The sequence below is a fragment of the Mandrillus leucophaeus genome, unplaced genomic scaffold (genome assembly GCF_000951045.1).
Source record: "Mandrillus leucophaeus isolate KB7577 unplaced genomic scaffold, Mleu.le_1.0 Scaffold256, whole genome shotgun sequence".
NCBI classification, from domain to species: Eukaryota; Metazoa; Chordata; class Mammalia; order Primates; family Cercopithecidae; genus Mandrillus; species Mandrillus leucophaeus.
Window position 1 is genome coordinate 2,939,261 of NW_012102654.1, and position 14,791 is coordinate 2,954,051.

The following is a 14,791-nucleotide window of genomic DNA, read 5'->3' on the forward strand; positions in this document are numbered from 1 at the left end:
GTGAGCCACCGTGCCAAGCCTGTTCCCATAATTTACACTCTCATTAACAATGCATGCGCTTGATCTCTCTAAAAAGGCAAATGTCACAGGTTGACATCACAACCAAAACTCACAGTGGGAAGGGATTTCTCCTCGACATCTGGCCGTGAGCAGGAAAGCGAAGAGAATGGAGAGAGGAAAAGAAAGAAATAATCCGAGTTGAGCTTGAAGGGAGAGAGAGTGAGGCACTCTTTAAAGTTCGCCCTTATCTTGGTTCCAACTGTGCAAGGAGAGACCTAAGAGGATTGGGCTGAACACAGATACCGTAGCCTCCCCTGAGCACAATGCCCCCCCGTTACTCCGTACTAAGCTGCCAAGTCACAGGAGTCTGATCAGAGTCGTTGTTATCTCTCTAACACTGTGGCGGGTATGTTTGCAATACACAGGGTTTCCGTAAGTCTGGGAAAATCCTACTTTAGACTTTCATTGACTCAGCAATGACATCCACCGATGACAAGTCCATGGTCCTCCCCTCCAGCTAACGGGCTCCCTCTCATTCCACAAGGAAGCTCCACACCTGCCTGAAGTGCTCTCTGTAGTCCTCCCGTAAGTCTAACCGGTCCTTCCAGGCCTGCCTTCCTGCAAGAAGCTTGCGTGTCTCCATCCACAGGATGTTTCCAGCAGGTGGATTCCCGAAGCCTTTATTACCGACTTCTCTGGCTTCGTGTTGAACATATGCTCTAAAGCATTAGTACTCACTTCTAAGTGTAATTCTTTGTCCCCCAGTGAGACTGCAAACTCCCTGAAAGCAAAACTGAAATCTGTATTTTATTTTTGAGACAGGGTCTCACTCGGTCTCCCAGGCTGGAGTTCAGCGGCACAATCATAGCTCACTGCAGCCTTGACCTCCTGGGCTCAAGCAATCCTCCCATGTCAGCCTCCCGAGTAGCTGGGACCACAGATGTACACCACGATGCCTCGCTAAATTTTTTACATTTTTTTTTTTTTAGAGATGAGGGTCTCCCTACGTTGCCTAGGCTGGTCCTGAACCCCTGAACTCAAGCAATCCTCCCGCTTTGGCCTCCCGAAGTGCTGGGATTACAGGCCCACTGTGCCCAGCCAAAGCTGGAAGCCTACACTTCATTGAATCGACAGGTGTCTGCCTATAGTAGGTGCAGACATGTTTGTTGATTTTTTCTGGGAAAGACGGGGCAAAACTGGGGTTAAAGTAGCAAGTTGTCAGCATCGGAAAGGAAAAGGGGGAAGAGATGGGAGTAAATAATCTTCCCTCGTTTGAAGTGTTTGGTGTTGATTAAGATCCCTGTAGTGGAAGCATTTTCATTGTTGTTTCAAGATCAGCATGAGGTAAGAAAATAAACAGGAAGGTTCCTCTATGCTCTTTTAGTAACAATGAAGATAAAATAATACCTGTTGAATGGCCAGGTGCAGTAGCTCATACCTGTAATCCCAGCACTTTGGGAGGCCGAGGCGGGTGGATCACCTGAGATCAGGAGTTTGAGACCAGCCTGGCCAACATGGTCTAGTAGAAACCCTGTCTCTACTAAAAACGAAAAAAATTAGCTGGGCATGGTGGTGGGTGCCTGTAATCCCAGCTACTCAGGAGACTGAGGCAGGAGAATCTTTTGAACCTGGGAGGTGGAGGTCACAGTAAGCAAGACCACGCCGTTGCACCCCAGCCTGGGGAACAAGAGTGAAACTCCATCTCAAAAAAATATAAATAAATAAAATAAAATAATACCTGTTGAATGAAGAAAAAGCCTAGCTCTCTGTGATACAAGAATGGGCTAGTCACATCTCACCTGTAAGAGTTTCAAATTTAATCCTATTACCGAGTAATGCTTATCTGTCACTGCATTTGCAGAACCCCTTTCTCCTGAGTCCCCGGGCAGTTCACAGGTCCAGGCAGGCTCCTCACAGCCCTCCCTTTTCACCATGGCAGGTCCCAGGGCTTCCCCTGCTCTCCTCTCCTCTTGGTAGCTGTCACCACCCATCCAGACTATGGCATTTCTCTTCCCTCCAAGATGGGCTCAGGGAAGATGGTCTCCTTCCGGCCACCATTTCTTGTGGTCCCGGAACACAAGCTCACAGACCCTCTTCATTTTGAGACTTTCATGTCCATTATTACAAGAGAAAAGACAAGATTTAAGGGAGAAAACATGGGGAAGTTCTATAAAAGGGTAAAAATCTTACAGTTCTCGATCCTGCTCTATAGCACCTGACTATCTGGTTGAAATGATAACTAGAAGTTTCTTCTATACCAATGTTGGGGTCTCCCAAACCTTTTCTTTCCTTCTGATCTTTTCCCCTGGCTGTGAATCCACCCCCACCTTCTTCCCCCAGAAAGGTCCGTCTTCACAGCACATAGACTTCACAGCAAGAAGTATCTTAGCCGGATAACTCAGGCCAAGTTTCACATGGTTTAACTTCTGAGCACCTCGAGACACAGCAAGGCACATTTCATGACACCTCTATTCTCCGTGAGAATCTTCCCCAAAGGGCATTTTCCTATGGCTCCTCAGGGATTATTTTTGCTTGTCTCTTTGAAAATAATTAAGCTTGTTTATTTTTTGAATAGGTTACTGTTCTACATAGTTCAATATTCAAAAGGTACAAAAGCATTCAGCGAAAAATCTGCTCCCACCTCATCCTTGAGCCTCCTAATTCCCTTTCTCAAAGTTACCAGGGTTGTGTTTTTTTGTTTTTCTGTTTTGTTTTTTGTTTTGTCTACTTCCAGTGATATTGTGTATGCATGTGAGCAAATGTAGACATAAAATGCAAATGTACCGTCCCACTCTCCTTTTTAACACAATTGGTAGCACGCTGTGAACACCACTGCTGTTTGCTCACTATATATGTAGAGGCTATGTATGGAGTGTGTGTGTGTGTGTGTCTGTGCGTGTGTGACTGTTACAAATCAATACACGAGGCCGGGTGTAGTGGCTCACGCTTGTAATCCCAGCACTTTGGGAGGTCGAGGTGGGCGGATCACCTGAAGTCAGGAGTTCGAGACCAGCCTGGCCAACATGGTGAAACCCCATCCCTACTAAAAATACAAAAATTAGCTGGGCGTGGTGGTGGGCACCTGTAATCCCAGCTACTCAGGAGGCTGAGGCAGGAGAATCGCTTGAACCTGGGAGGCGGAGGTTGCAGTGAGCTGAGACCGCACCACTGCACTCCAGCCTGGGCAACGGAGTGAGACTCCATCTCAAAACAAAACAAAATAACAACAACAACAACAACAACAAAAAACCCAAATCAATACACGAAGAACTTCCCTAGTCTTTCAATGGCTGTAGAGCAGATGAACCATACCAATAGATTATTTGGGCCATTTTCAATGTCCTGCTCCTACAAACGACGCCAACATGAATGATCCTTTATGATTGTGCGGGCCCCTCCGCTTTTTGGTAGGTGGACGTTGCCAATGGCCATGCCATCTATCAGCATTCCTAGTGCTGCCCTGGAACACCATCGTAAGAATATTCCGGCCAGGCATGGTGGCTCATGCTTGTAATCCCAGCACTTTGGGAGGCCAAGGTGGGCGGATCACCTAAGGTCAGGCTTTCGAGACCAGCCTGGCAAACATAGTGAAACCCCATCTGTACTAAAAATGCCAAAAAAATTAGCTAGGCATGGTGGTGCACTCCTGTAATCCCAGCTACTTGGGAGGCTGAGATGGGAGAATCACTTGAACTCGGGAGGCGGAGGTTGCAGTGAGCTGAGACCGCACCACTGTACTCCAGCCTGGGCAACAGAGTGAGACTTTGTCAAAAAACAACAAACAAACAAAAAAAAACACAACAACAACAACAAAAGAATTTTCCAATCCCCCATCTGTCCCTATAAAGAGGGATGGGATCAGGTAATTCAAAGATATTTTTCTCATTAGTTGAGCTTTCTGTTCTTTTTCTAGAGGTATTTACACAATATCCTGATGTGCCGTTATTGTGTCTTTAAAGGGAAGGAAATAGAAGAGAAATGCAAGGCAATGTGTTTGGCATTGGAATTCGCCAGGGTTCTGTTCTTGGCCCGCTTCCTGGCCAATCAGTGCCTGAATCTTCCATGGCTGGATGTGTTTCTGTCGCCCTGCTATTCCCCTGGGCTCCGGGCCCATCTATTCAGACCTCTTCTGAACTCGTATACTTGTGGTCCCTGAGGTACCTCCAACCTGACATTTCCCACTAGGTTTCCAGTCCCACTGGGGAGAGGCAAGAACCTTAATACAACTGCCCGCCCCAGATTCCTGGGACTTTTCCCTTGCTGGGCCAGAAGCTCTCCCTTGTAGCCTGGAAGTTCTCGAGGGCAGGGGCTGTTATGTTATGATTATCTCCCTAGGGCTAGTTCAGTGCCTGTAAAATCCTTGTTCATTAATGATACACATACCAATGCTTCCTTCTTCTTTCTCATCTCAGGGCAATGGCTGAAACCACCTTGCAAGTGAACTGTAGATGGGGATAGAAAATTCCTATTTTCAGACTGGATGTCATTTTACTGGGCACAGAGAAATGGGTGAGAATGCCAAGAGGCTACTGAAGGTGAGGGGCCCAAGAAAGACAAGGGTCCCACAGGAGGCTAAGGCCCAAGAAGAGGTAGAAACAGGAACAGCCTGTGTATACTAGCTTGTCTACAGACCTGTGTTTTTCACTTCTTGATTGATTTTTTTTTTCTTTTCTTTTCTTTCTTTTTTTTTTTTTTCTTGAGATGGAGTCTCACTCTGGTGCCCAGGCTGGAGTGCAGTGGCGCAATCTCAGCTTACTGCAACCTCTGCCTCCTGGGCTCAAGCTATTCTTCTGCCTCAGCCTCCTGAGTAGCTGGGATTACATGCGCCTGCCACCACGTGGCAAATTAGCCCAGCTAATTTTTGTATTTTTGGTAGAGACGGGGTTTCACCATGTTGGCCAGGCTGGTCTTGAACTCCTGACCTCAGGTGATTCGCCCACCTTGGCCTCCCAAAGTGCTGGGATTACAGGTGTGAGCCACTGCACCCGGCCCCTGATTGATTTTTTTGTTTGTTCTCCATTCATGTTATTTGCAGATATCTGCAAATGATCACTGATGCAAACAATACCACTGGATCAACCCGAGGATCAGTGAAGTGAACACATTAAGTAAAGAAGAATGTGGATACGGAAAACAGATAAATATAGTAACAACAATGACAGCACCTGCTTTGTGCCAGTCCCTCTTCTAGGAATACCAATGACAGTAATAACTGCAAATACCTGACAGCCAGGCATTGTGCTAACATGCATTTATTAATTCATTTCTTCTTCACCACAAGCCTGTGATGTGGTAAAGAATCTTACCACATCTTCACTTTTTGTGACAATCTTCACTTTGTAGAAGATTCACCTCCTCCCTTTAAAAAAATCTCCATCTCAACGTTTTATGATGATTCCCAGTTGAGTAGTCGATGCAGGATTTTTCTTGGCCCCTTTGCCAGACTTGCAGCAGGGGCACCCTGTCTACTCAGCCTGCTGTGCTCAGCCCCTTGCGGGAGGGAGCATGCGAGTGAGTGAGTGCGGAACCCAGTCGGCCACTCTAAGCGCCAACACAGGAGCAAGCTCCATGTGCAGGGCCTGCAGCCAGGCCAGGCATGTTACCTCAAGGGAACGTGGTGGCTCCTGGACAAGGGTGCCCACGACCCTGAAGCCCCAGAGGGGGCGTCAGTGTGCTGATTAGCTCTTTTAGTTCCGTTGTCCATAGCCCAATGGATGGCAGTATATTAGCACTCATTGGCCCCTGCACCTGTCGCATGGGGCAGCTGCCCTCCGCTAGTGAGGGCAAAAGGCCAGTGTGGCAGCCTTTTTGGGTACCCACACTCGGTGGGTCCTAAGCTCTTGTCCAGCATCCAAGAAGAATGAGATCACGCTGACAATAAAGGGTGATGAGGGCAGATTTTTTTTTTTTTTTTTTGAGACAGAGTTTCACTCTTTCTGCCCAGGCTGGAGTGCAATGGCGTGATCCTGGCTCACTGCAAACTCTGCCTCCCAGGTTCAAATGATTCTCCTGCCTCAGCCTCCCAAGTAGCTGGGATTACAGTCACCTGCCACCACATCCAGCTAATTTTTTTTGTGTGTTTTTAGTAGAGATGGGGTTTCACCATGTCGGCAAGGCTGGTCTTGAACTCCTGACCTCAGGTGATCTGCTCGCCTCAGCCTCCCAAAGTGCTGGGATTATAGGTGTGAGCCACCGTGCCTGGCCTGAGGGCAGATCATTTTATTGAGGACAGAGCAGCTTTCAGCGGAGAGGGGATGCAGAGGGGTGAGGAGGTTCCCCACCCCCACAATTGGGTGGTTTCTCTCTCCCCATGTGGCTGGGTCAGGGCTTTTTATGATTCAGAATGGGGAGTGCATGCTGATTGGTTTGTGAGTACACAAAAAAGGTTAAAGCAGAGACACCATTCAAAGGTGGGCACAACAGTGTAGAAAACCAGTCAGGAAAGGGTAGGTACATGTAAAATAGGTGAAGGCTGGGGATCAATCAGGGGAAAGCGTGCCAAACGGGAAGACAGATTCTCAGTAGGTCTGTGGATTTGACTCGTAGCGTGGCTTTCAGGCTTTCAACTGTCTACGGGTTGGTGGTGGGATTTCACCAGGGACCCACCCCTATCTGCCCAGGCATTTGGCTGCCTCCTGCTGCTATCAGAGTGATGTGGTAATATTGTATATAAATATGGATTATTGTGTTTGAAAAACATAAAATCAGAAGTTATTGGTTTTAGCAGTGCAAGCACAGTTTAAACTTACCCCTGTAAATTGCCTAAAGCACAGGTTGGGGGCTGAGGTCATGGGTAGAGACAAAGCCTCTGAGTGCAGAGGAGATGGTTGAGGAGGTCCTCCCCGGGGGGGCCTTCCTCTAAGAAGAAGGACTAAGAGGCTGATGCTAGTCCCAGTCCCAGCTTCATCCGGTTGAGAGGATGCTTAATCCTCAGGATGGAGTTGCTTCAAGGACTTTCCATCTAGGAATTCTGGATAAGGACCCCTGCTGTCTCCTGTCTGATCAGGAGCCCAGAAAGCTGCTCAGTCCTGTCTGGACACCTTCCAGAGAGCCCCCGATTTGGCCAACACCTATGAGCAAAACATTCCCTTTCACTCCCAGCTTTTGCTTCTGGCGGAAATAAAGGCAAGGTGTTAGAAAGAAATAACCAATGCAGTTTTAAAGAATCCATAGGCCTGGCTTTGTGTTTATCTTTTAAGTAACCTTGGGGTAATATTTTCAGCTGCAGAGGAAGGCTAAGCAACTTGAGCCAGTGTTTTGAAATTTAAATCCAAGACTATGTGACTATATCTTTCATGCTTCCAAGTAGGTGAAATAGGCCATAAGGTCTGAGTGGTTGGTTGTTAGTAATCATTGTGAACTAATATTTCAAAACATCTGTGTCTTACAAAATCGACTTCCAGTGTAATTTGTGGTAAAGTACCATATTACTAAACACACACCACACACACACACACACACACACACACACACGGTACATACATATATCTTATTTTATGTTATTTATATATATATTTATAAATGTATAAATATATAAATATATAAATTTTTATATATATATTTTATATATATATATATATATTTTTTTAAGAGAGGGTCTCACTGTCACCCAGGCTGAAGTGCAGTGGTGCAATCATAACTCACTGCAGTCTCAACCTCTCAGGCTCAACCAATCCCCCCAACCTGAGCCTCCCCAGTAGCTGGGACCACAGGTGTGTACCACCATACCTAGCTAACTTTCATTTTTTGTAGAGACTGAGGGGGTCTCATTATGTTGCCCAGGCTGGTCTCAAACTCCTGGACTCAAGTGATCCCCCTGCCTCAGCCTCCCAAAGTGCTGGGATTATGGGCATAAGCTGCTGCATCCAGCCTACATACATATATATTAAACCCCAATGGTAAGAGTGACTAAAGCATGTTATAACAAATATGTATATAACTAATAATATTATATAAATCACAAACACAGTTCTCTTCTGGTAGGTCCTGAACAGAAGTTAATTTGTGTCAAATATTTTGTGTTAAAATAAAAACAAATAGCCATTTGGCATTGGTCTAAATGCTCAGTGAAGACAGCAGGTAGAATCATTTCCATTGGAAATATCACAGTAATTTATTACGGATAGCCTGATGAAACGAGAGGCAACAAGACAGAACAAGTAAACTCAGCTCTCTTCCAGGCAAAGGAGAAATGCAAAGACTCCAAGTAGCGGGCTCGCCTGACAGTTGATTTTGCCCCCAGGATTCTTGCCAAGGAGGCTTTTTCATCTCTTAGGTATAAAAAATTAACAACAACCAAGATTGTCGTTCTCAGGCAGTGGAGTGCACATAGCATATAATTCATGGCACTGAGTTCAACACACATGTACTCTTCAGTCTACGAATATGGAGTAAAAAACAAAACACTGGCTAGGTGCAGTGACCCACACCTGTCATCCCAGTGTTCAGGGAGGCAAGGCGGGAGGATTGCTTTTGGCCAGGAGTTCAAGAACAGCCTGGGCAACATAGTGAGACCCTGTCTCTACAAAAAATTGAAAAATTAGCCAGGTGTGGTGGTGTGCATCTGTATTCCTAGCTACTTGGGAGGCTAAGGCAGGAAGATCGCTTGAGCCCAGGAGGTCAAGGCTGCAGTGAGCTCTGATTGCACTGCTCCACTCCAGAATGGGCAACAGAGCGAGACTCTGTCTCTAAAAAAAGAAAAAGAAAAAACAAGGACCACCACAATGATGAGGAATACACACACAGGCACAAGACTATACGGAGGCCATGCAGGAGCTGAAAATATATGGCTTACATTCCACATAGCTATTGATGCAACTGTTTCTTACACAGTGGAAACTGACTATAAGTGCCAGGTGTGGTGGCTCACATCTGTAATCCCAGCACTTTGGGAGGCTGAAGCAGGCAGATCACTTGAGACCAGTAGCTCAAGACCAGCCTGGGCAACATGGAGAAACCCTGGCTCTACTAAAAGTACAAAAATTAGCCAGGCATGGTGGTGCACACCTGGAATCCCAGCTACTTGGGAGGCTAAGGCATGAGAATTGCTTGAACCTGGGAGGCGGAGGCTGCAGTGAGCCAAGATCGCACCACTGCATTCCAGCCTGAGCAACAGAGTGAGACTCTGTCTAAAAAATAAAGAAAAGAAAAGAAAAGAAACTGACTGTAAGGAAGAGAAAAGGCAAAGGGGGGAAGAAGAAGATAAATGGGGAAGGTCAAGGAAAAAGTGAAAAGGAGACTCTTGTTCCATGGACCACGGCCTCCCGCCAATGCTTTCTGGCTGCCTGGCAGGTCCCTCCTCCATCTATCTCTCAGCCGCAGCTCACCATCAGATTTCTCTTGTCTTTCATTGTGGGCTCGGGTGATGGCTTAGTATGATTTTTACTGCTGTTACTACTACTATTACCACTACTAGCTTTGAGCTAGGTACTATGCTAAATGCTTTACATCCTTCTCCCAATTGAGTGACGTTAGTTAGTCTTGTTACTAACTCCATTTTACAGATAAGGAAAAAGAGGCTCAGAGAGGTTACACAACTTGGCCAAAATCACCAGACTACTAAAATAGTGGTACGATGGGCATTGAACCTAGGCTATTTGCATCCCAATCTGTGTCCTTAGAAAGCAAAGTAGGCTGGGTGTGGTGGCTCATACCCGTAATTCCAGCACTTTGGGAGGCTGAGGCAAATGGACTACTTGAGGTCAGGAGTTTGAGACCAGTCTGGCCAATACGGTGAAACCCCATCTCTACTAAAAGTACAAAAATTAGCCGGGCATGGTGGCAAGTGGCTGTAATCCAAGCTACTTGGGAGGCTGAGGCAGGAGAATTGTTTGAACCCAGGAGGCAGAGGTTGCAGTTAGCTGAGATGGCCCCACTGTACTCCAGCCTGGGCATAGAGTGAGATCCCGTCCCCCCCCCAAAAAAAAAAGATAGAAAGAAAGAAAGAAAATAGAAAAATAATATGATACTGAATGACAGCACAAACATGTATTACATGCTTAATATAGACCTGGGATTTAGGTAGGTATCATTATTCCCATTTTACAGACAAAGAAACTGAGGCTTAGAGAGGTTAAGTAACATCCGAAGTCATACTGTTTAGTACAAGAACCCAGGTCTGTCTGACTGCAAATCCCATATTCTTTCTTACTCCTCTTTCCAAATGGAATTCCCAGGAATTTCATTGGTTGAATGAAATAATTAAAAATATCTCCCATGGATATTTTTGGTTCTGCACATTCAAACCAGACAGACATTGTTATAGAATGAACACCTGGCATTGCAGAGTGGCTCATTCCTGTAATCCCAGCACTTTGGGAGGCTGAGGCAGGAGGATTGCTTGAGGCCAGGAATTTGGGACCAGCCCCGGCAAAATAGCGAGACCCTGTTTCTACAAAAAATACCCCCCTAAAAAATCACAATTAGCCAGACTTGGTGGTGCACAGGTTCTGGCTACCTGTGACGCTGAGGTGGGAGGATCCCCTGAGCTCTGGGAGTTGTTGAGGCTGCAGTGAGCTGTGATCACACCACTGCACTCCAGTCTGAGTGACAGAGTGAGACCCGTCTCAAAAAAAAAAAAATTAATTTAAATTTTAAAAACCCCAAATACCTGAGGAGTACATCAGAATTTGATAAGAAGTATATTAAAGACTGCCTGCAAGGAACCTTCTACAGAAACTGTTTTATAAATTCTTCTGTTTTGGTTCATTATACTTCCTAAAGTTCAAAGAAAAAGATTGGAAACAGAAAATAGTTTGTATTGGTTTAAAATTAGGATTCACGAATGTAATGTTTTTTTATTTTATTACTACTATTATTATTATTTATTTAAGTGCTCTGTCACCCAGGCTGGAATGCAGTGGCACAATCATGGCTCACTGCCCCCTTAACTTCCTGGGCTCAAGTGATCCTCCTACCTCAGCCTCCCAAGTGGCTGGGACTACAGGCATGTGACACCACGCCTGGCTAATTATTTTATTTTTTTTTTTGTAGAGACAGGGTCTCGCTATGTTGTCCAGGTTGGTCTCAAACTCCTGACCTCAAACCATCCTTCCACCTCAGCCTCCTGTGTCCCTGGGATTACCCAGCCACTGCACCCACCAAACTCTCATTTTATAAATGAGGAAACAAAGACTCAGGGGATTTGAGTGACTACTCATTAGTGGCAGAGTTGATACTAGAACTGGGGTTTCCTGATTCTTAAACCATTGTTCATTCCACAATATGATCCAGGAATCACTGTAGAGTATATTCCTGTTTTTTCTTTTCTTTTCTTTTCTTTTTTTTCCTCTTTTGAGTGAAGGAAAAAAGGTGAGAAAGCGTGAAGAAGCACTTTTAAAACTCAGGACTCTAAGAGTAAAGTTATCCCTGGAAAGAGGTGAAGAAAGTAATTTCAGAGGCTGGAATTAGCAGAGGACAGAAAAAGATAAGGTCTAATCTAAGGCAATTAGAGTAAGCAGGCAATTAAAGACTTTTGTTACTTGTATTTAAGTGAATGCTCTGAAATGGCAGGCTTTTTGAAATCCATGGCTGAACCAGGACCTAGAAAGTGAGGACACCTAACTCCCAAGTAAAAGTTCAGTGTTAGACAAGAGGTATTTGTATTTATACTTGATAAAGGAAAAAACAAAGAAAAGAAACAAGATGTCAGCTAGGGTCCTCTTAGCCCAATTCCAGGGCCTCGGAAGTTCAAAGCCCATCTCCTTATTTTCTGTGAATTGTCCTAAGGAGTGTTCATTTTCTTAGCTTTCTAGACTTCTAAGATCTTGCTTCCATGTGTAAATGGAGTAGAATTTGCTGCAGAGATGGAGGCAGGTATTTACATCCCAGTAACGGCAAACAGGTTTAATTGGAACAGGTGGTATCTAATACTGTTCCTACCTCTCTCCCCTACCTAATCTTGGCTTCTCTCCTCCTCCTCCTCCTACCTCTTTCCGCCCTACTCCCACTCCTCCTCCTCCTCCTCTTCCCTTCCAGGAGCAGAAACAACAAATTCTTCTGAGGGCGAACTACTATCCTGTGGAGAGGAGAACTGAGTCACACCCGCCTTGTATCCCAAACAGCCAAGCTTGTCTTTGGCAAGCTCATCACCGGCATGAGTCATATATCACAGCATACTTTTTGGGGGATTTAATGATGCCTTATACTCTTTATCAAAACTACAAAACATAAATAGTGATTATAATTAGTATATTTACAAAAAAACACAAGAATAGACAGACACACTTAAGAGCCCCGTTCACGAAGAGCTAATTCTTCCATCATGGCTTAACGTACTCTGGTTTCCCTTTCAGCCTTAATTAGTACAACTTCTTAACTTTTTAATTTATAATGAATGCTTTCACTTAAGCAAGCCCTGCTAGTGTTTGACAGATGGTTAATGTCAAAAGCCCATGGGGATGGCTTAGCTTTGGGTTTTGTGTTTTCGAAGCAAGAGAAATGTCTGACTGTGCTGATAATTTCTCAGCATGCATCACCATCAATTTTTATTGTCCTTCAAATTCCCCATTCTCCCTTGGACTTCTCTTCCACTCCTTGCCTATCACGGCCTGGAGACCAGGCAGAAGCACGCCATAATGGCTCATGTGATAAGCCTCATAAAGTTATTTTTCTCAGTTAATGGCTTCACTGACAATTTTACTACTTTGCTCTAAGCTCCCCCATTCCCTTGGGCATCAGTACACATGTCTATGATAAGCCTCATCCAGCCCAACAAAACTGGCCCTACAGAATTCAGATGGCCCTGTTTAAAGAAGCTCATCTCTCTCTCTGTTTTTTTTTTTTTTTTTTTTTGCAACATAACACTTGAAAATACATTTAAACAGAAAGTAATAGAGCTTTAAAGCAGAGCTATAAAAGTGATTTATTCCTGAGTACGTACTTTTTCCTCTCCCAGCTGACATCCATTTTATATTAATTTTCCTTGAGTGTGTATCTTCATCTCTTTTCTAAATCCTTACTACTATATATGAACTTTTAATTTCACCCTTAGTCCTTTCTACTTCGTGCCAAAGACTTGCATAATGTGCTGAAAGATCCACAGGGCTTCGGAGCCACGATTTGGGAAATTCTGCTATGCAATGATAATGCTCCCTAGTCACAATTACTGGCTTTATTAGGTAGTCAATTCGCTGTTTTTTAATTAGGAAAGGAAAAGTTCTTAATTCATGTTTTCCAAAGTTACTTTAAATGCATTTTCCTTTTTTTTCTTTTCTTTTCTTTTTTTTTTTTTTTTTTTTGAGACAGTCTCACTCTGTTGCTCAGCCTGGAGTGCAGTGGTGCGATCTTGGCTGACTATAACCTCTGCCTCCTAGGTTCAAGCCATCCTCCTGCTTCCCCCGCATCCACCACAGGCATGTGCCACCACACCCAGCTAATTTTTGTATTGTTAGTGGAGACAGGGTTTCGCCGTGTTGCCCAGACTGCACTTGAATTCCTGACCTCAAGTGATCCTCCTGCCTCAGTCTCCCAAAGTACTGGGATTAAAGGCGTGAGCCAGCATGCCTGGCCTAAATGCACTTAGATCAGGGGAACCTTCCTTCACTTAGAGATAGCAATTTCTGATAGCACCTCCCCCTGCCCCAAAGGACTCAGCAGAAAAAAGAACCACTGATAAAAAAAAAACAAAAAATACTTCCCTTGGCCAGGAACGGTGGCTCATGCCTGTAATCCCAGCACTTTGGGAGGCTGAGGCAGGTGGATCACCCAAGGTCAGCAGTTGGAGACCAGTTTGGCCAACATGGAGAAACTCCATCTCTACCAAAAATACAAAAATTAGCTTGGCATGGTGGAGGCACCTGTAATCCCAGCTACTTGGGAGGCTGAGGCAGGAGAATCACTTGAACCCAGGAGGCGGAGGTTGCAGTGAGTCAAAATCACGCCATTGCACTCCAGCCAGGGAAACAAGTGCAAGACTCTGTCTTAAACAAACAAACAAACAAACAAACAAACAAAAATACTCCCCTTATATCATACAGTTTTCAAAGCAATTTCATACACATCAGTTCATCCAGTCTTTTTTTTTTTTTTTTAAACAGATGAGAAAACAGAGGCTCCGAGAGATTAAATAAAGTGTATCTTCAAGGTCATGGCTTCTCTGTCTGTCAGTGTCAGAAACCCGAATTTAATCACCACTCCATGATTCTGATTAAATAAACGAATTCAATTTTGCAAATAGGATTAGAGATCTGGAGATTTTCATTAATGTTATGGTGACGAATCTTTTATAAACAATACTTACCATTGATTGTGCTTTTCTTAGCCTAGTTCTGTCCTGCAACTTATTTTTCTTATCATGTGACTGTCGGCTGAAATCTGGGGTCATTTCGTTTCTTTTTTTTCTTCTGTAAATTGGAAAGCAGTGGGGAAATTACAAAGTATCTTTTTAACACTCGGTGGTTTGCATAGCTATTTGTCTGTTTGAGTTTGTTGTTGCCGTGATTTAAAAGATTGTCTCCACTTAACTGGAAATAAGCCAAATATCTATCAATAGAGAACTAGTTGAATCAACTCTGGCATCTCCACACAATGCAGTACTATGAGCTGCAAAAGGAAGGTAGGATGTTTCTATATTCAACTGTGGAAGGATCTCCAGGATATACTGTTACATGAAGAAAGAAGGGTGGATGAGACGGTACCTACTGTGTGCTGCCATTCATTTCAAGAAGGTATTAAGATCTCTGCCTCTACATATTGTGCATATTTATTTACTTGTACTTTTTAAAATGGAAGGATTATGGCCAGGTGGGGTGGCTCACGCCTGTAATCCCAGCACTTTGGGAGGCCAAGGCGG

The 14,791-nt window shown here is 44.5% G+C and overlaps 1 protein-coding gene across 1 annotated transcript in view; it reads right to left on the reverse strand.

Moving 5' to 3' along the window:
* FBXO16 (F-box protein 16) overlaps nucleotides 1–14,791 on the reverse strand; it is a 63,593-nt gene that overhangs the window by 1,769 nt on the left and 47,033 nt on the right. The window contains exon 7 of the mRNA XM_011983909.1: nucleotides 14,240–14,342. Coding sequence (XP_011839299.1) covers nucleotides 14,240–14,342 — 103 coding nt within the window. The remainder of the gene's footprint in view (nucleotides 1–14,239; nucleotides 14,343–14,791) is intronic.